Source organism: Erinaceus europaeus, chromosome 6, assembly GCF_950295315.1.
Source record: "Erinaceus europaeus chromosome 6, mEriEur2.1, whole genome shotgun sequence".
In the NCBI taxonomy this organism is placed as follows: Eukaryota; Metazoa; Chordata; class Mammalia; order Eulipotyphla; family Erinaceidae; genus Erinaceus; species Erinaceus europaeus.
Genome location: NC_080167.1, coordinates 61,572,294 through 61,595,066, shown reverse-complemented (window position 1 = coordinate 61,595,066; position 22,773 = coordinate 61,572,294). Strand labels below are relative to the sequence as shown.

The window sequence follows — 22,773 nt, the reverse complement described above, 5'->3', positions numbered from 1 at the left end:
TTAATCTTGAAATAACGTACTTTATTTGAAATCATAACAAAACAGAAGCAGAAAAGTAATAAAACTGATGCCGTGAAAATAAACTCATCTTCCAAAAAGTAAAATGTTCTTCCCAATATTGTCATCCAGTCCCATAAAGAGAGAGGCTATTGAAAGAAACAAAATTACACTGAGAATATTAGAGGCCAGTGGCATCACTGGAAGAAACCAAAATAAATATCTCCTAGTTCCTAAACAAACTGCTTACTGAACCACATAATGCACTGGTGAAAGAAAGCCACACAGACAGGAGCAAATACAGATTAATATCCACAGTGTGACACCCATCCATCCAGGAAAAGTTCCATTTGGCTAAAAGACCAAGCTAGGTAGTTGCGTGCCATTGGCATGGAGTGTATAATCAGGCTGGCCACTTACCAGGCCAGTGATGAGAATCCCTATCTCTAGCAAGGCCAAGGGAAGTAGAGTCTCAGATACATGCAAAACCATCAGGACAAATAAGCAAAAGGGTGACACAAGGGATCTTAACTTTTTCTGAGTTGACAAGAAAAGAAAAGAAACACCACGCTTCAATGACTAGGTCCCACTTGGGGGGAGCAGAGGTGAGCCCTGTGAGGAGGTGTGTGAAGAGGTGGGTGGAGTATTGAGGAGGTGGGGTGGTCACGGGGACAGGGGAGGGATACAGGAGATGACAGGGATTTCTAGGGATAGAGGGACCAGCTGGTTGAGGGCTGTTGTCGGGGAGTAGGAAGACTGCTAGAGGTACAGTGGTGAGTACAGAGCAGGTGAGATATCTATGGAAGATTATTTGAGGAATGGTATGTGTGTGGAACACGTGTACTATGTGTGTGTTAGGGTATGTGGGGCTCACATAGGAAACATGCGATCAACATAAATACTACATGTATACATGTGTACATCTGTGTCCCTGTGTATTTGTGGTGGCTTGTAGTTACATTTCCTTCTGTTTTCAAATGCCCAGCCTTAACATTATACCATAAACAATTTTCAGCAAGGGGGGAAGTTCAAATTAAAGATAACAGATGCAACCTGGAACATTCCACTTGTGACCACAGAATGTGCATTCAGACCTACAGGGATGCAGAGGCTACATAGGCTCCGTGCTGAATATTAGCCCCAGATCAGACCTATGGGGTTTACAGTCAACAATATTTATCACTTTTCCCATATTAGGGAATTACTCTCTTCCCTGATGCAGCTTTCTAGCCTTTTTTCCAGCCATGACATCTTCTCTCCTAGACAATAACTTGAATCCACCTGCACATCAGATGTCAGGCTCAGGCAAAAACTAATACATTCATGGGCTCCTTGGAATATACCTAAAATAGACCTACTAGCTTTTTCCAAAATAGAGACACCAAATCTTCATCTGCAGTATTCCAGCCTTTAGGTTCATGATTAGTCAACAATTTGTTGTGCTGTATATATTAATTCTTTTTCAGCCACCAGGTTTCAGATGCTGTCATGATGCCAACCAGACTTCCCTGGACAGACAACCCCACCAATGAGTCCTAGAGCTCTGCCTCCCCAGAGCCCCGCCCCATTAGGGAAAGAGAGAGAGAGGCTGGGAGTATGGATCAACCTGCCAATGCCCATGTTCAGCGGGGAAGCAATTACAGAAGCCTGACCTTCCACCTTCTGCACCCCATAATGACCCTGGGTCCATACTCCCAGAGGGATAAACAATAGGAAAGCTATCAGGGGAGGGGATGGGATATGGAGCTCTGGTGGTGGGAACTGTGTGAAATTGTACCCCCTCTTATCCCATGGTCTTGTCGGTGTTTCCATTTTATAAATAAAAAATTATAATAAAAAAGAAAACAGATTACATTTATATGAAACCATCTTCTCTATTTAAGCCAAGCAGATGTCCCTTACTAATCCATGCACCCCAACCCGGGCTAACTGAGCATTTATTTTTACACTTGTTTCATACCATTTCAGTAGCGCAGTGCTGCATTAGTGAAAGGAAATAGGGGTGTCATTGCATTTCCTCACAGAAACTACACAAGATAAATAGTCTCCTTTCCAGGAATATCATCTCTGTGCTAGTTCCTCACCAGCCAGTCTCATAAAACCAAGCCTAACTATGAATCAAAAACTGGAAAAAACATAAACCAATACACACACTTCCTTTCCAGATTCCCATATACATTTTGAGTCCTTGTTTTTGTGTTTTTCCTGCCTTAGTTTCCCTATTGATTTTCTAGCAGATGGTGGTGAGTCTGAATGAACACCATCAATGTTCCAATGAACACTATATTCTCTAAAAACATATAGAATCCAGTAGACCTCCTAGGACTGGCTTCTCACTTAGGGCTATTTTAACTTCCAGCCCGTTTTGAAGACTAGGGTCAGTCTTTGAAGTCAAGCTTCAGACATCAGTTTAGATGAAGCCTTTTTTCAGTCCCCCAAATGAGCAATTATTTTGCACAAATGCTATGCTGTATCCCCCTTTAGCTCCTTTAACCATGAACAGAATTGCACAGATACCTTCCCAGCCTCTAGTTCACTTACCCACACACATGCACACTGGATTATAAAGTTTTCTATTTCTTTGCCCCTGATTTCAGAAGGTATTGTTTTATTTCCATGCTCTTACCTCTGAATTGTTAAGGTGACATCTGTGAGTTCCTGAAAACCAGCCATCACTTGAACATTGGTCAATGTCCACTTTCTGAAGATTTACGTCAACTTTCATGACACCCCTTAAGAACAAAAAAAGAAGAAATTAATTAAACTCCAAGTGTTTTTCTAAAGCTATATACTAATCTGGAAAAAGCAGACAAAGTGGTGGGGGGGGGGTAGAATGGGACACAGTCTTTTGGTGGTGGGAATGGTGTTTACGGATACTCCTATTAATTTGTAGTAATATAAATCACTAATTAATATGAGAGGGGAAAATTTGATTGTATGTCTCAAACTTTTTAAAGCACAGACTGAGTATTTTTAATACATAGGCTGAGTCTTTGATATGTTGACTCTCTCAAAAGCTTAGACCAGGGAAAATAGAAGCAACCGGTGGCATAGCTATATACAAATAATGTCAAAGGACATAAATTATGGTGATGTTGGGTATTATACAGCAAATCCTAACAAAGGGATTTTTCAAAGTTAACCCAATTACCGAATAATGTGATTATAATAATAACTATAACTTAGGGTCTTCTTGAACCCTATGATAGCAGGAACCTCACATTTCCACTATAGAACCTGTATTTCCCCCAGTCTTGGGACCTCTAGGGTGGGGTGCACTTTCCTGCATGCTTCTCTCAATTCATACCAAATGATATTGCATCCACCAATCCCAACCTAATCAACGCAACGAGTACCACTTCAGCATGCTTCACTTCAGACTGTGTCCAGAGACTTCAGGTGTGGAATGACAACCCTTCAGCTTCATCACTCGGGTGAATCCTTTCCTTTCATAGTATTCTCTAATTCCATTCCAGGCAGTTCACTTCCTAACAAAGTTCCAAAACCTAGATATAGACCAGGTCCCATGAGATAGAGTGTATGTTCACATGTAGCCATAAACTAGGGCAAAATATATACCTGAAAGCAAAAGTACTTAATAGTCTATAGTGAGTCAGTATAAAGTTCCTAATGAAATAGTGTCTACTTAGACTTAGATACCCTCCTCACCTACTTCCTGTTAGGAAGTATTCCTAATTCTCTCACTCACTCCAAAGCTAACCTTAGCAAAGCAAGGACTGCAAAAGCTGAATAAGGGCAAGAAACTGGCATACTTTAACGATGACTCTTTAGTCACTATCAGGCCACCCCATCAGCTGGGGCCCTATTCAGGGAGTCCTGAGATTCCCAAACAGACATGATGGGCCTAGACCTCAAATAAATCCCTCTCTCCATTGTTACCAGTCCGGTCATTTCTATCAGGAACAACAAAATAGACCACTTTGTGGGCCACTCATAGGACCTTGCCCTCAACTTGGATCAAAAAATGGTAGAGAATGTTCCATCCTCCAAAAGGAGGATGGACAACATACTCTATGCTACACCTGAGGAAGATGGGTCGATACTGGGGCAGCTTGGAATCTTCCTACTCATGACCACAAAATGTGAGCTCAGATCTGTAGGGATGCAGAGGTCACATAGGCTCCTAAGTTGAATATGGTCCCCAGACCAAATCAAATCAATGGGGTTTACAACAATATTTATATCCCTTTCCCATATTAGGGAGCAACTCTCTTCCCTGATCCAGCTTTCTGGTCCTTTTCCAACCATTGTCCCTAGACAATAACTTGTATCCACCTGCATATCAGATTTCAGCCTCAGAGGAAATAAAAAAAAAAAAACTAGTATAGCTACAGACCCTTTGAAATATAACTAAAATATGCCTACTAGCTATCTACAAATGGAGGACCCTCAACACTTCATCTGCACTATTCAGCTTTTAGGTCCATGACTGTTCAACAATTTGTTTGGCTTTGTATGTTAACTCTCTTTTCAGCCACCAGGTTCCAGATGCTAGCATGATGCCAACCAGACTTCCCTGGACAGAAAACCCCACCAATGTGTCCTGGAGCTCTGCTTCCCCCAGAGTCCCACTCCACTAAGGAAAGAGAGAGGCAGGCCCATGTTCAGCGGGGAAGCAATTACAGAAGCCAGACCTTCCACCTTCTGCATCCCACAATAACCTTGGGCCCATACTCCCAGAGGGTTAAAGAATAGGAAAGCTATCAGGAGAGGGGATGGGATATGGAGTTCTGGTCGTGGGAACTGTGCAGAGTTGTACCCCTCTTATCCTATGGTTTTGTTAATGTCTCCTTTTTTAAATAAATTTTAAAAAATTTTAAATATCAAGGTTTTTGTTTTTCAAATTGCCTATGTTCTAACTAATGTGTACCAAGCAGGTGAAGGTAGAGACAGAATATAACAGAATCAACAAGTAATCACTTCACATAAATCCTAAGGGCAGGGACTCTATAGTGTTAAATGTCCTGAGGCAGGAACTTAGTAAGCATTCAAGAAATATCTGATGGTTAACTAAATACTAGAATGTCAGCAAAGCTGATGCTGGAATAATAGCTATTCCTGGTACCTTTCTATTAAAGTATACAACACAGCAAAGCCTTCATCCCATCTCTTCCTACTCCTACTTCCCACTGTCTGATCTTGGGATGCATTGGATCGACCTTCCCGTGGTGCATCTCGTGAGTACCCATTCATTGGGGAAACTGACGATCCTTCCTAGCCGACTGAATCCATGGATCCCAGTCACTTTCAAAGCCAGCAACAAGCAGCTCCTGCCAGCTTTCAAGCTGTTGGTCCTGCTCTTCGAGTCCTCCAACTTAATGTTGAGGGGCTGTCCTTTGCCAAATGCGTTCTTATTGGTCAATTGGCGATTCAACATCAGGCAGATGTTATCTGCCTACAAGAAACATATATAGCAGTCGATGAAGCTGCTCGATTCACCATCAGTGGATTCGATTTAATATGCTATAATCTCCATCCTAAACATGGCCGAGCCATCTACGCCAAATCGTGTCTTGCGGACATTTACCATACGGTCTCTTCGACCTTCTACGACTCCATTACTATTGGAACTATTCAGCTCGTCAACATATATAAGCCTCCCAGTGCCTCATGGGATAACGAGGTCCTGCCTAGCCTGAATCACCCAGCCGTTTACGTTGGAGACTTTAATAGTCATCACCAAGACTGGGGATATTCCTCCACTCGTGCTAACGGCTCTATCTTAGCCGACTGGGCTTCAGCGAATGACCTCTACCTATTATATGATCCCAAACAGCCAGGCTCTTTTCACAGTGCTAGATGGAATAAAGACTCGTCACCCGACCTGTGCTGGATTAGCACAGTCAACGGCCAAGCCTTTCCCGCTACGAGACAAGTTCTCAAGATCTTCCCGCACAGTCATCACCACCGCCCAGCTATCATCCACATTGGTCTCCAACTCCCACTGATTCTATGCTCAGAGAAACTAAGATGGAACTTTCGGAAAGCAAACTGGCGTCTGTTCAGTGATCTTACCAACAAATCTATTCCTGCAATTCCAATTAACTCTATCCCCTCTGAAGATTCCTACAGGCGCTTCCACCAAGCCATCTTCAAAGCAGCTTCCCAAACCATTCCTCGTGGGAGACGTGCTAACTATACGCCTTGTCTTGATGCTGAATGCGAGCAACTACTAAAGCAGTATGATGAGTCGGGCGACCCAGATGTGGCTGACCTTCTCATTGCCTCCCTGGATGCAGCACGCCAAGCCCGCTGGCAACAACTCACGGAAAGTCTGAACTTCACCCACTCAAGTAGGAAGGCCTGGAAGCTTCTTCACAGACTGGGTGCCGGTAGCCACCCCCCTCCCGTCTCCCATCCTCCCGTATCTCCAAACTCAGTGGCCAGTCACCTAACTCAAGTTGGACGTGCTAAGATCGACCCAGTCTGGAAAAGAGAAATTTCCCATGAGTGGTCATCCCACTTCCGGTTATCTTGTCCATCTCCAAAACTCTCTCCCTTTACACTGTCTGAACTGGAAGACGCTTTGAAGAGGGTTAAACCGGGAACAGCTGCTGGCTATGATAACATCACCCCAGAACTCATTCTTAACCTGGGTCCCGCGGCAAAGAAGTGGCTCGCTTCATTCCTGTCCCACATCTTGGAATCTGAGTCTATGCCCAAAGTTTGGCGTTGTGCGAAGATTATAGCGGTTTTGAAACCAAAGAAAGACCCAACACTGGCCACCAGCTATAGACCAATTTCTCTCCCCTCCGTGTGTTACAAACTCCTTGAGAGGCTGCTTCTGTCACGTACTTCTCATCTTACAGAGAAATTCCTATCACCCGCCCAGGCTGGTTTCCACCCAGGAAGATCTACCTGCGAACAAGCCCTGGCCCTCTCAACTTACATTGAAAATGGATTCCAGAAGAATTTAAAGATGGGTGCTGTCTTTGTTGATCTCACAGTAGCCTATGACATGGTCTGGCACCGTGGTCTCCTAGTCAAGATCTCAAGATGCCTGCCTCCATGGGTGGCCAACACTATATTGTTTCTTCTCCAAAACAGAAGATTCCGGGTGCATCTGGGTCACAAGTCTAGCAGATGGAGACTTGTCTCAAGTGCCCTCCCCCAGGGCTCTGTTCTGGCTCCTACGCTATTTAATATTTACATCAATGACCTTCCAGAAACTTCTTTAAGGAAGTTCATCTACGCCGATAACATCTGCTGTGCAACTCAGGCATCCAAGTTCAACATCCTCGAGGAAACACTCATGAAAGACATGTCTCTGATATCTGATTACTGTAAAAAATGGTTACTAATCCCTAGCACTGCAAAAACGGTATCATCTGTTTTCCATCTACACCATGCCTCGGCCTTGCGTGAGCTTAATGTGCAGCTTGGCGATACGAGAATCCGGCATGAAGCCCAGCCAGTCTATCTTGGCGTTACTCTCGATCGCACTCTGTCATTTCACGAACATCTCATAAAAACTGCAGCAAAGGTGGGTGCGAGGAATAACATCATTGCAAGACTGGCCAGCTCCTCATGGGGCGCGAGCGCTTCCACACTACGATCATCATCTCTAGCATTATACTATTCCACTGCATAATACTGTGCCCCAGGATGGTTCCGTAGCCCCCATGTCCACTTGGTCGATTCGAAATTATATTCCTCCATGAGGATAATTTCTGGAACCATCCGTTCCACCCCGGTTCCATGGCTGCCAGTTCTTAGCAACATCGCCCCGCCAGATATTCGTCGGGATGCGGCATCATCTAAGTTCATTTCCCATGTCTACGCTCGACCAGACCTGCCAATATACGCGGATATCTTCGCCCACCCTGTCCAACACTTGACGTCTCGTCACCCAATCTGGTCCCCTACACCTACACTGAACTTCTCTGTTCCAGTCTCTTGGAAACAGAGTTGGCAGTCAGCTGAGGTAAAGAACAAACACCTCATCACAGACCCCTGCAAGCGTCAACCCGGCTTTGACCTAGCACGTTATGATTGGGCTCTCCTCAATCGCTATCGAACAGGCCATGGCCAGTGCGCCGCTATGTTCCATCGCTGGGGAGCCAGAGACGACCCAAACTGCCCCTGCAGCTACAGACAGACTATGACCCACATAGTCAATGACTGCCACCTCTCCAGATTCAAAGGAGGTCTCGAAACTTTACATCAGGCTCAACCTGATGCTGTTGACTGGCTACGGAAGAAGGGCAAACGCTAGAAGAACTGTCTGATCTTGAGAAAGTGCGAGTAGGGGAGATAAGGAAGGACTTGATTAGACCTTATGCTATTGCACCCTAATGACCTGAACTTACTTCAGGCTTCCCAGTGTCCCATAACCAACAAGATTTCCCAAAATCTATAGAAACACTGCTGAGCTTTTTGGTTTTTTTTTTTTTGCTTTTAAATCTAGGCCTAGAAAGTCTGCATTTCACTTAACCATTGCAAAAAAGTTACAAAGGCAGAAGATTCAAAAATAAAGCCAAGAGCACAAGTGCTAAGAAAGCTTGACATTACGTAAAATTCCTCCATCTTGTCCAGCCAGTCTCCTTGCTAAGAAAGTGCCTTCCCTTCTCTTGATCACCAGCAGCAGAAGCAGCACCACTGTCCTACACTGCCCTGCTACACCAGGGCTTTACTGAAATAAATGTTCTGTGGCCTGTCTTTTGAATCCTGAAACTGCGTGATGTCCTTTTACACGTGAGTCGTTTCACTTCAGTAAAGTATAACTGTCTCACCAAAACCCACGAGAATAAGTACAATCCCCAGTTTCTCCTTATCTCCCACTTAAACTTAACATTTTCTCCCTGGCTATTACTGGAGTTCAGTGCCTGCATGATGAGTCCACAGCTCTTGGTGATCATTTTATCCCCCCCACACACTTTTTTTTACTTTTTTATCATATTATCTTTTTATATTTATTTATTTATTTATTTTCCCTTTTGTTGCCCTTGTTGTTTAACAGTCGTTGTGGTTATTGATGTCGTTGTTGTTGGATAGGACAGAGAGAAATGGAGAGAGGAGAGGAAGACAGAGAGGGGGAGAGAAAGACAACTGCAGACCTGCTTCACTGCTTGTGCAGTAACCCTGGTTCTTGTGCATGGTAATACCTGCACTTAACCATGTGTGCCACCTCCCAGCCTTTTGCCCTTTCTTTCATTTAACAGGGCAGAGAAGATTGAGAGAGGAAAGAGAGATGTAAAGGGAGAGTGAAACCCATAGCACTGCTTCACTACCCTTGAAACCCCCCCAATCCCCACCCCTTAAGTAGGGATCTGCACATGGCAATGTGTGCATGCTGCCTGGTGCACCACTGCTCGACCCTTAGATTATTTTTGTTACACATTATTCAATACACACCAACAAAAGAATGGCTCAAACATTGTATGTTATAGCTCTCCTAGTTCCAAAATAAGAAATAAAAATAAAATAAAAAGTAAAAACATCATAGAATTTCCAATTATAAAGATAACAAGATTTAAGTTGAAATTATTCATTCTTCTTCTAGCATTTGCCCTTCTTCCGTAGCCAGTTAATGGCTTTGAAAGTGACTGGGATCCATGTGGATTCAGTCGGCTAGGAAGGATCGTCAGTTTCCCCAATGAATGGGTTTAAAAACACTGATGATCTCCACCTGCAGGGGATTTGCTTCACAGGTGATGAAGCAGGTCTGCAGGAGTCTCTCTTTCTCTCCCCCTCTGTCTTCCCCTCCACTCTCCATTTCTCTCTGTCCTATCCAACAATGACGACTTCAACAACCACAATAGCAATAACCACAACAATGATAAAACAACAAGAGCAACAAACAGGGGAAAAAAAAAAAGCCTCCAGGAGTAGTGGAATCATGGTGCAGGTACCGAGCCCCAGCAATAACCCTGGAGGCAAAAAAAAAAAAAACACTGATGATATAAAGACAACAATGAGAGACCACTTCACCCCATGAGAATGCCATACCTCAGAAACACTAGCAACAACAAATGCTGGAGAGGTTGTGGTGACAAAGGAACCCTCCTGCACAGCTAGTGGGAATGGCAATTGGTCCAACTCCTATGTAGAGCAGTCTGGAGAACTCTCAGAAGGTTAGAAGTGGACCTACCCCATGACCAGGCAATCCCTCTAGTGGGGATATAGCCTAAGGAACCCGACACACCCATCCAAAAAGATTTGTGTATACCTATGTTCATAACAGCACAATTTGTAATAGCCAAAACCTGGAAGAAACCCAGGCATCCAACAACAGATGAGTGGCTGAGAAAATTATGGTCTAGATACACAATGGAATACTACTCAACTATTAAGAATGATGAATGCACCTTCTTCACTCCATCTTAGATAGAGCTTCAAGGAATCACGTTAAGTGAAATAAGCCAGTAAAAGAATGAGTATAGGATGATTCCATTCATAAACAGAAGTTGATAAATAAGAACAGATAGGAAAAACACAAAGAAGAATTTGGACTGGGTTTGAAGTATTGTACCAAAGTAAAAGACTGGGGGGGGTGGATTATCAGGTCCCCCATAGGGGGATAGAGATAGAGACACAGTCCTTTGGTGGTGAGAATGGTGTTAAACTATACTCCTATTAGCTTATAATGTTATAAATCCCTATTCTATATGTCAGGGGAAAATAAATTGCATGTCTCAAGGTATGTTTGTTTGTTTGTTTGTTTGTTTTTTCTTCCAGGGTTATTGCTGGGGCTTAGTGCCTATACTATGGATTCACTACTCTTGGAGGCCTTTTTTTTAAATAGGATAGGACAGAGATAAACTGAGAGAGATGGGGAAGACAGAAAGGGGGGAGAGACACCTGCAGACCTGCTTCACCGCTTGTGAAGCAACTCCCCTGCAGGTGGGGAGCCGGATCATTGTGCTTCCTACTTTGTGCACCTAACCTGGTGTACTACCACCCAGTCCCTATGTCTCAAGTTCTTTAACTGCCTAGATTTTAGTTTGAGTATATATTCTCTTAGTCTAAGCACTTAATGTTTCAAATTTGTAAACTGATTGAATTCTAACACTGGGTTTAAACTGACTAAGCATTTCTAAAACTAACTTTTTTTGTCAACTACTAAATTACCTTCACACTTAGACCAGACAGATCCACTGGTCCTATCACTATCTAAGGTATAGTTATTTGTAGATAGCAATACATGAGATGAAGCATGGTGAGATCAAGTATGATATGGTAAATCCTGTCGGATTTTCAAAGTAAATCCAAGATCACAAGTAATAATAATAATTATCTATTGCCTTCTTAAACTCTAAACTGCAAGTTTCCCATTCTCTTTAAAATCTGTATTTCTGGGAGTCGGGCTGTAGCGCAGCGGGTTAAGCGCAGGTGGCGCAAAGCACAAGGACCGGCATAAGGATCCCGGTTCCAACCCCGGCTCCCCACCTGCAGGGGAGTCGCTTCACAGGCGGTGAAGCAGGTCTGCAGGTGTCTATCTTTCTCTCCTCCTCTCTGTCTTCCCCTCCTCTCTCCGTTTCTCTCTGTCCTATCCAACAACGACAACAACAACAATAATAACTACAACAATAAAACAACAAGGGCAACAAAAGGGAATAAATAAAAAAAAATCTGTATTTCTCCTAGTCCTGGAACATCTGGTGCTTTGTATTTCTTGATACCTCTCCTCTTGATCCTTTACCCTGTTATACTGCCTCAACCACATCAATGCAACCAGTACCATCATGCCATATTATGCTGCCACTGCCTCTTGGTTTCTAATTGTATCCAGAGATGCCAAGCCTGAGATGTCAACTTTCCAACCCCAACAATCCAGTGAGACCTTTCCTATCACATGAGACTATCGAGTTCCATTTCAAATGGCTCACTCTCTAATAAAGTTAGACCCTAGATATAACCAGGGCCTACTGGACTGGGTTCATGTATGCACATATCCATAAGTTAGGGGGCAAATATACTTCAAAGTGAAAGTGCTTAATAGTCCTCTGTGATTAGACTTAGATCTAATAAACTCAGCAAGCAAGTAGAAAGGCCTATAAAGGAACCATAAATTGTCTAATCAAATATTTACTACTTAGGCTTAGACACCCTCCTCATATCTCCTACTTCACTTCCCTCAAACATTCTATCTACTCAACTCACTACACAAGAGAAAGTAAGATATATCTTCTAATCTATTCTGACAGTATCTGCATTATTGTCACCCCTTGATAATCTTTAGAAGAAATCCTGTATACAATTGGCCAAAAGATGTACTGGTAAATATATATATATATATGGACAATTATATATATATATATTTATTTAAGGACAATTACTGTCCCTATGACAACTTTTACTAGAATCATCAACCAAGTAAATGCAGTAAAACTTAAGGTTAACTTAGACCACACTAAAACCCTAGATCTATCTTCTCGTTAACTTGAGGCCAGACACTATAAACCTAATAGCAGTTTTTATACAAGAAATGTCACTCAATGAATGCTTTAACAACTGGGAGAAAGTCTAAGCTTATCAGATAAAGAAAGGACTACAAAAGCTGGATAAGGGCAAGAAACTAGTTCACCTAATGATGGTCTTTTGGGTCAATATCAGGCTACCCCAAATCTGGGGTCCTAGTCAGGGGATTCTTGGATTCCCCCGTAGCCAATATGGGCCTAGACCTCTAATAGCTCCCTCTCTCCATCATCACTGGTCACTTCCAACAGGACCATCATCAAAAGACCTTTTGTGGGCCTCTCAAGGACTCTACCCCCACTGTAATGGAGCAAAGATAAGGACTGCCCCACTCAAAGAAGACTGGTCCTGAAATGAGTACTGCCTAGCATATTCCCAGCTGCAACCATGAACCTCAAGCTCAAATTGGCAGGATCTAAAGAGATTACACAGGCTCCTGTGTTAAATGTGAATATATACGGGCCCTAGGTCAGATCAATGAGGCAAACAGTTAATTGTATTTAAATAATTTCTTCAAGTTTGGGAGCTAATCTCTACCCTACTTCAGCTTTCTAATTCTATTCTTAATTCTGACACTATCTTTTCAGAGAATATTTTTAGTCCACCTGAATGTTAGCTATCAAGCTTAGGCAAAAATTAACTGAAGTCATGGGCCCCTAGCAACATACCTAAAATAGACTCCTATCTTCTTTCCATCCCAATATCCCTAGCTCATCTGTTCTATTCCTACTTTTTGATTTCTGTTTATTAAAACACTTTGTCCTGCTTTATATCTTACTGCCTTTCAGCCACCAACTTGCAGATGCTACCTATGATTCCATCCTGAACTCCCTGGGCGGACGACCTCACCGATGTGTCCTGGAACCTCATTCCTCCAGAGCCCTGCCACTCTAGGGAAATATAGAAATAGGCTGGGCGTATAGACCCACCTGCCAACATCCATGTCCAGTAGAGAAGCAATTACAGGAGCCAGTACTCCCACCTTCTGCATCCCATAAAGAATTCAGGACCCGGAGACAGAAGAGGACAGAAAGAAGGACCTTTGGAAGTAGCACTGGAGCAAGTGTGACTTAGAAAAGAAGAGAAGCCAGGGAGGCAAAAATAGAAGAAAAAAGGGGGGCAAATATATATAAATAGAAAAAAATTAGAAAAATGGGCATTGAAAAAATGGGCAAATATATATAAATTGAGAGAGAGAATGATAGAAATAATAGTCATCCCACATCTGTGCCCTTGGGAGAACTGCTGCAGTTTCCAATGGAGGGAATGGGGGCACAGAACTCAATGGTGGGAAAGGTGTAGAATTATACCCAGTACCCTATAATTTTGTAAATTAACATTAAATCACTAATAATTTAAGAAAAAAAGGTCAATGATGATGCTTTGCACAACTAAGTCATCTCTTGGAACTGCTAGTTTAAAGCCTGCTTTATCCCCATGTTGTGACTCCTTTCTCTCATCTCCTTTAAACTACTAGTCAGCCTTCTGACAGAGTGGCTTAATGTCAGTGGGGCTTCATTTGGGGCAAATGAGTCATGTACCTTTTTAGGCTGCACCTGTTCTTTTCTTGTTAATTTTTGACAAGATGTTACACTTCACAGTGCTCACATACTCAAACGAGGCACAAAGCAAACAGGGACACAGACACCTCGTGTCAATATTTGGTGACCCAAATAACCCAGGATACATGCGCAAGTTCAGTCTTCAGGTGACCACAAAATCTCAGAACACCCGATACTATAGGAAACTCACAAATTCTTCAGAGAAGTTGATTTGGACTTACAAAATACCTAAGCAGACACCCAATTCGGGGGATTTAGAAAGCCATTATTTGAGGTCTAGCCTAATTAATTTGCTAGTCATCTTCATTGACAGGTCTTTCAACAGAACTGCGTTCCATAGATCATGCGAGTCATGGAAGGTCCCTTTGGGCTCTATTATTGTATGTTCTTGCAAATTAATTCTCTCATTCAATATGCATTTGTTGAGGGCTTGTGATAAAGCAAATATGTTTTGACCCTTGAAATACATTAGTAAACACTAAAAAAAAAATAATAACAATAATAAACAACAAAGGCAACAAAAGGGAAAAAAATAAACTTTAGGAGCAATAGATTCGTAGTGCAGGCACAGAGCCCCAGAGATAACCCTGGAGGCAAAAAAAAAAAACCTGTGCCTTCATGGTTTTTAACTTTATTGTGTTAAGCAAACAACAAATAGTAAACAAGTAAGGTGTGCTTCATTTTACAAAGCACAACAAGGGATAGTGACATAGCTTACTCAGATGCTTTGCCATGTGCAAGACTCAGCTTTGAGCCCAGCCCCCACAACACTAAGAAAGCTGTAGTGCTGTGGTTTCTTTCTCTGTCTCTATCAAAAAAAGGGGGGTTGTTCAGTGGGTTAAGTGCATGTGGTGTGAAGCACAAGGACCAGAGTAAGGATCCCAGTGGAGCCCCAGGCTCCCCACCTACAGGGGGAGTTGCTTCATGAGCGGTGAAGCAGGTCTGCAGGTGTCTGTCTTTCTCTCCCCCTCTCTGTCTTCCCCTCCTCTCTCCATTTCTCTCTGTCCTATCTAACAACGACGACGACATCAATAACAACAACAATAATAACTACAACAACAAAAAACAAGGGCAACAAAAGGGAAAATAAATATTAAAAACTCTTTTTAATCTTTTAAAAAAACAAAGAAATACAATGGGGTGTGGGTAACTTCAATATGTAAAGGAGGTGAGAGAAGCAAGAGAGAGAGAGAAAGTGTGTGTGTGAGTGTGTGTGTGTGTGTGTGTGTGTGTGTGTGTGTGTGTGTGTGTTTTTTTTTTTACCAGAGCACTGCTCAGCTCTAGCTTATGGTGATACCAGGAATTAGGCTGGTACCTTGGAGCTTCAGGCATGGAAGTCTTTTTCATAACCATTATGCTGTCTCCTTGGGCCTAAACTTTTTTTCCTAAAAAGTAGTCAACATCTGGGTACTGGTAGGTTTGCCGTTTGGGTAGAGCAAATGCCTTTCCTGTGTGAGGTCCTGGGTTCAATTCCCACCATCACATGAGAGCATCAAGAACCAAAACAGGTCGGGCTCCATAGATAGTGGCATTTCACGAATGGTGGAGTTATAGTGCTTTTCCCTAGTTATGGAGAGAAGGGGCGGGGATAGAGAAAAATGGACAGAGAAGGCTGCTACTAGTACTGAATATGTGAAGGCCTGGATTCATCACTGGTGGAAGGAAAAGGAAGGAAAGTCAATCCTCAGTTAAATGGGACGTGTAAACTCCAATGCCTCCCTATTCAAGGTCCAAATTGCCACTGACACTCGCAACAACTAGTCACCTTCTTCAGTGACGTGGCCTGCAGTCCACGACACCCTGGAATTCTCTGACAGACGTCAGAAATGTATCTACCACCCAATTACCAAATAATGTGATGATAACAATAACTATCCATTGTCTTCTTGAACCCTAAGATAGCAGTTACCTCACATTTCCACTGTAGAGCCTATATTTCCACCAGTCCTGGAATCTCTAGGGTGGGGCACGCTTTCCTGTATGCTTCTCTCAAGTCATACCAAATAATATTACACCCACTGATCCCAACCTAATCAACGCAACGAGTGCCACCTCAACATGCTTCACCTAAGACTGTGTCCAGAGACTTCAGGTGTGGAATGACAACCCTTCAGCTTCATTATTCAGGTGAGACCTTTCCTTTCATAGTATTCTCTAATTCCATTCCAGGCGGTTCACTTTCTAACAAAGTCTGAAAACCTAGATATAGACCAGGTCCCCTGAGATAGAGCATATGTTCACACGTATCCATAAATGAGGGCAAATATATATACCTGAAAGCAAAAGTACACAGTAGTCTGCAGTGAGTACCCCCAACACTTCATCTGCACCATTCCAGCCTTTAGGTCCATAATTATTCAAAAATTTGTTTGTATTTGTATGTTAACTCTCTTTTCAGCCATCAGGTTCCAGATGCCAGCATGATGCCAACCAGACTTCCTTGGACAAACGACCCCACCAATATGTCCTGGAGCTCTGCTTCCCCAGAGAGTCACCCTACTAGGGAAAGAGAGAGGCAGACTGGGAGTATGGATCGACCAGTCAACGCCCATGTTCAGTGGGGAAGCAACTACAGAAGCGTCTGCAGACCTTCCACCTTCTGCATCCCACAATGCCCTTGGGTCCATACTCCCAGAGGGATAGAGAATGGGAAAGCTATCAGGGGAGGGGATGGGATATAGAGATCTGGTGGTGGGAACTGTGTGGAGTTGTACCCCTCCTATCCTACGGTTTTGTTAATGTCTCGTTTTAAAATAATTTTTTTTTAATCCAAAAAAAAAAAGTATCTACCTAAAAATAAGCCTGCAAAGGCATGTTTTCCTATTCCACCGTTGCTAGTGGCAATTGAAGTCAACTTGTCCTCAACTGTCTTGCTTCCCTGGCAGAGCTTAGTGGCAAAGATGGGACTCCTAGCATCTTCCAGCATTCTGGCCAGGAGACGAATGCTAACTTGGGCTCCAGGTGGAGGTTGCCATTCCTCTTCCCTTTGCTGGAGAAGTGGGTATCTCAGAATGCTTGTAAGTTTGACCTCTTGATACAGAGTTCATATTTGGGCATCAAACAGTCAGGGTGGGGGCTTTAAAGGTAGCTGTCAAAGCTTCTTCCAGGGCTTGCGTGCAAACCCTCCGCAGGTAATGAGCCAAGCAGGTACCAGCTGGAAACCAGCGCTGACTCATGTTCATTAGCGGCTCTCCTTGGAGCCTGGAGGCCTGCAGGGCCCTGGGGAAGGAGCCAGAGACTTCCTGCCGCTGGCAGCACAGGCTGCGGGTGGTATGGAGAACAGCATGCTCTCTCTGGAGGGAAAAATACCTCTGCAGCAGAAAGGGACAGAGCGAGACAGCCAGTCACCCTTGGTTGTCCCCAGCTTGCACTGAAGCAGGTGGCGCCTGGCCGAGAGCCCAGTGCGCATGCGCACTGTGTCCCCTGAGCACGCGCGTCTCTGGGGCGGAAGTGCTGCTCCCACATCCGGTGAGCACGTGACACCGGGAAGCTCCCGTGGGTAGAGATGGGCGCGAGTCAGTGGTTTGAGGTCAGAGTAGTGAGCGCCAGGAAAAGCAAAAACAAAATAGCTTCTAGAGAATGAAATATTGAGCAGATAATATTCTTTCTATATACTCTAATAATATATAGTATGATAATATTACTTGACTATTTGGCTGAGCTGCAGAATATTTCTGTGCCCCCAAAACATCAAAAACTCAAAAAAAAAAAAAAAAAAAAAAAGACAATTTCAGCAATGTGTCCCAGAACAGAGCCTCTCCAGAGCCCTACCCCACTAGGTAAAGATGAAAATGATCATAATGCACACTTGCTTTTGCTTGCAATATTCTTTTTTTTTCCCCTGTTGGATGTTATTTTTACCCAACCTAGATACGTATCTCTTGGTGAAGGGGACAATAAACAGACTTACGGGGAGGGGAGGGGGAGAAGTAGGCTGGAAGTATGGATTGACCTGCCAACATCTATGTCCTATGAAGAAGCTATATATATCCAGACTAACTAGTCCTGTACTTCCCCTTATCCCATTTCCCAGATATATCCTGCCAAGTTGGGGAAATCTAATGGGGACAAGTTATAGTAGAAAACAATGACTGCAAGTTAACTATCTTTCTTTTACAAAGTTTGCATAACACTGAGTGTGCCCATTCCAAGACTTAGGAAGTCTACATGCAAGCAAAGGATCCTAAGCCTAAGCACCATACATTACTGCCCACAATCTTTGAAACATATATACACAAGCCTGACAATTCCCTGCTAAAAGTCAGTGTTTACCAGTCTCCTACAGATTAAAGTTCAAGGGCCAAGTGTTGGCACATCTGGCAAGGTACATACATTACAGTGTGAAAGGACATAGGTTCAAGCTCCAGATCACCACTCTCAATTGTAAACATTCTTACTTTGGTAAAGCTTGGTTCTCTCAACATGGTACTTAAAAAAAATTTTTTTTTACTTTTTCTTTAAGATACTCTCTTTCAGGAATGCTCTCTATTACTAATACTACTCTATAGGACTTTCTACTACTTAATACTTTTCTATTACTAATTCTTTCTAACATAGTACTGAAAGTTAGCACTAATTCTATAAGAAAAAAAAGAAAGAAATGATATGTAGAGATCAGAAGAAAAGGGGCTGAGTGGTGACCCACCCTGTTAAGTGCACATAGTAACTAAGCACTAGGACCCTGGCAAGGAGACAGTTTTGAGCCCCTGCCCTTCATGTGCGGGGGGGGTCGTTTCACAAATAGCAAAGCAGGTCTGCAGCTGTCTGTCTTTCTTTCTCTATCTCCCCCTCCACTCTCTCTGTACAATCAAATAAAGTAAAATAAAACAAATTTGAAAGGGAAAAATGGCTACCAGAAGCAGCAGATTCGTAGTGCCAGCACTGAGCCCCAGTGATAACCCTTGAGGGAAAAAAAAAAAAAAATCAGAAGAAACTAAAATGTCCTTATTTGTAGATGCTATATCCAGCAGTAAAGCCCAACAAATATGAGAATAATAAGAAAGTTCAGGGGCCAGCAAAATAGTCTGCTTGGACAGTGAACCTGCTGTACTGTGCTCAAGACTCAGATGTGGGTTCAGCCCACACTGCATTGTAGGAAGCTTTGGAGCTATGATACCTTTCCCTTTCTTTCTCTGTCTTTCTGTCTTTATCTCTATATGGGGGGGAAGCCTAGAGGGTTGGAGCCCCAGAAAGATAAAAAAGAGAAAGAAAAAAAAAGAAAAAAGGAAAGTTCAGCAAGATTATTGTGTACCAAGTCAAAAATCAATATCACTTTTCTATGCCAATAATCTCTAATAAAAAAGAAAAACAACTGAAAAGATGTCATTTGAAATAACAACAGCAGTTACAAATACCCCAGTAGCTAACTTAATAAAGAATAAACTAAACCTCTACAGATAAATTTTGAAACTGGTAGAAGACAAAATAGATGCTCTCAATAAACGGCGCGATGTCTTATGCTCTGAAAGGGAATAGTTGACTGCAATAAAAATGTCACTTACCATCAAATGGTACTATAAGTTTAATACAGAACCAATCAAAGTTCTCTGTGAATTTCTGCAAAATGGGATAGCCTACTTTAAAGTACAGTAATAAAAGCTGTGAGTATAAAAAGGAAGGGGGAGATGGAGGCTTTGCCCAGGTAACTATTAACATATGCCACTTAATCATGGTAATGGCATAGGATCATACTGACAGGAAAGCAGACAGGAAGCAGTGGAGGAAAATAAAAAATAAAAAAAAAAAACTCAGAGATAGATATGTACACATATGACATAGTGTGTATGATAGAAGAATAGTCCTGGGGGTCTGATTTACTATATAGATAAAAATAATAACCTGGGGGGGGTTAGGCAGTGGCATACCAAGTTAAACACACATAGTACGAAATGCAAGGCCCCACTCAAGTATCCCGGTTTGAACCCTGGCTCCCAACCTACATGAGGGAGGAGTCGCTTCACAAGTGGTGAAGCAGGTCTGCAGGTGTCTATCTTTCTCTCCACCTGTCTTCCCCTCCTCTCTCAGTTTCTCTCTGTCCTACCCAACTACAACAAGAATAACAGCAACAACAACAATGGGGAGAAAAATGGCCACCAGGAGAAGTGGATTCATAGTGCAGTCACTGAGCCCCAGCAATAGCCCTGGAGGCAAATAATAATAATAATGTCAATAATAATAATAACTGGGTCCCTACACAGCACCATGCACAAAGGTGAACTCCAGGTACCAAAGAACAGTGAAAGATACTAGGAGGTAGGTGGGTCAGATGCTAAGTGACCTGGGAGAGTGCTTGAGTGAGGCCCTAGGTTGGGTGGGGCCCCAGCATGGAACCATCAAAGCTCCATAGAAGGTGGACTGGTGCTACAGTATCTCTTCTCACTCTGTCTCTCTCTCAAAAAAAAAAATAAGAGAAAATTTGGCTGAGGAGACTGCTCAAACATACTGCACATGTCTCAGGCCCTGAGTTTATTCCCCAATATCACATTAATAGACATTATGTTAAGTGAGTAGTCATGAGAGGACCTGAGTTCAAGCCCCAGTCTACCACAAGGAAGTGCCTGAATCTGGGAGATAGGGGGAGCTTTGCAATTGGTGGAGTGGTGCTGTGGTGTCTCTTCATTGGTCTTTCTGTCCCTATCTCCTTCTCAGTCTCTCATCATCTATCTAGAGGAAAGAAAAAATGGCCACTGGGGGCAGAGGATTCATGTAGGCACTGAGCCCTAGTGATAGCCCTAGTAGCACTACTAACCTACTTTATTTATAAATAAATAAAGTAGGTTAGTAGTCAAGAGGATTTTTGCGTGATGACATATTAAACACAAAAGCATGAATGGTAAGACAAGATTTTTTAATATTATTTACTCATTCATTTGAATAGAGACAAAGAGAAATTGAGAGGGAAGAGAGACATAGAGAGAAGGAGAGACACCTGCAGCCCTGCTTCACTGCTCATGAGGCTTTCTTCTTGCAGATGGAGAGTAGGGGCTTGAACCTAGGTCCTTATGTATGGTAACAGGTGCACTCAACCAGAGGTGCCACCACACAGCCCCTAAGACAAGATTTTAATTAAGCAAATATTGGGTTGTCATAAAAGTCATAGCATTTTTTCTCTATATTTTCATATGTATGCATGCATCATGAATTTCCGAACAACCCAACAGAATCAGAAATATTTTTAAATTTTGTTCAGGGAGCAAGGAACTGTTATGGTAAGTTAAATGTGACAAATTGGATGGTGCTGTACTATTCAAACTCAGGAAGGAACTAATGTCTAAAACACATCAAGATCTCTTGTCATGCAACAAAGAGGTAGACTTGTAGGAGAAGACATATAGAATCTAGAAGATAAAAACAAGCAGTTTGCGTATTATAGGGCCATTATAATCAAAACTTCTTAGTACTAGAACATGAATAGACACACTGGCCAGTGGAATAGAATTGAGAGCCCAGAAGTAAGCCCCCACACCTATGGACATCTAATCTTTGACAAAGGTGCTCAGACTATTAAATGGGGAAAGAGGAGTCTCTTCAACAAATGGTGTTGGAAAAATTAGGTTGAAATATACAGAAGAATGAAACTGAACCACTATATTTCACCAAACACAAAAGTAAATTCCAAGTGGATCAAGGACTTGGGTGTTAGACCAGAAACTATCAAATACTTAGAGGAAAATGCTGGCAGAACTCTTCTCTGTCTAAGCTTTTTTAAAGGCATCTTCAATGAAATTAATCCAATTACAAATAAGACTAAATAAAAAAATAAGTCAATGGGACTACATCAAATTAAAAACCTTCTGCACAGCCAAAGAAACCACTACCAAAACAAAGAGACCTCTCACAGAATGGAAGAAGATCTTTACATGCCATACATCAGCTAAGAGCTTGATAACCAAAATATATAAAGAGCTTGTCAAACTCAACAACAAGAAAACAAATAACCCCATCCAAAAATGGGGAGAAGACATAAACAAAATATTCACCACAGAAGAGATCCAAAAGATCAAGAAACATATGAAAAAAATGTTCCAAGTCACTGTTAGAGAAATGCAAATAAAGACAGCAATGAGATACCACTTCACTCCTATGAGAATGTCATACTTCAGAAATGATAGCAGCAACAAATGCTGGAGAGGCTGTGGGGACAAAGGAACCCTCCTGCACAGCTGGTGGGGATGTAAATCGGTCCAACCCCTGTGGAGAGCTGTCTGGAGAACTCTTAGAAGGCGAGAAGTGGACCTACCCTATGACCCCGCAGTTCCTCTCATGGTGATATAGCCGACACACCCATCCAAAAAGATCTGTGTACACATATGTTGTTAGTAATACAATTTATAATAGCCAAAACCTGGGAGCAACCCAGGTGTCCAACAACAGATAAGTGGCTGATAAAGTTGTGGTCTATATACACAATGGAATACTACTCAGGTATTTAAAAATGGTGAATTCGCCTTCTTTAGCCCATCTTCAATGGAGCTCGAAGAAATCATGTTAAGTGAAATAAGCCAGAAACAGAAGGACGAATATGGGATGATCTCACTCACAGGCAGAAGTTGAAAAACAAGATCAGAAGAGAAAACACTAAGCAGAACCTGGACTGGAGTCGGTGTATTGCACCCAAGTAAAAGTTCTGGGGTGGGTGGAGGGGAGAATTTAGGTCCTGGAACAGGATGGCAAACAACCTAGTGGGGGTTGTATTGTTATGTGGAAAGCTGAGAAATCTTATTCATGTACAAACTATTGTATTTACTGTTGACTGTAAAACATTAATGCCCCAATA

At 42.6% G+C, this 22,773-nt stretch overlaps 1 protein-coding gene across 1 annotated transcript in view; it reads right to left on the bottom strand.

Annotated features, from left to right (window-relative positions):
* The window catches only part of GPR158 (G protein-coupled receptor 158), a 351,987-nt gene that overhangs the window by 307,994 nt on the left and 21,220 nt on the right, over nt 1–22,773 (bottom strand). The window contains exon 2 of the mRNA XM_007526494.3: nt 2,624–2,729. Within this exon, the coding sequence (XP_007526556.2) occupies nt 2,624–2,729 (106 nt within the window). The remainder of the gene's footprint in view (nt 1–2,623; nt 2,730–22,773) is intronic.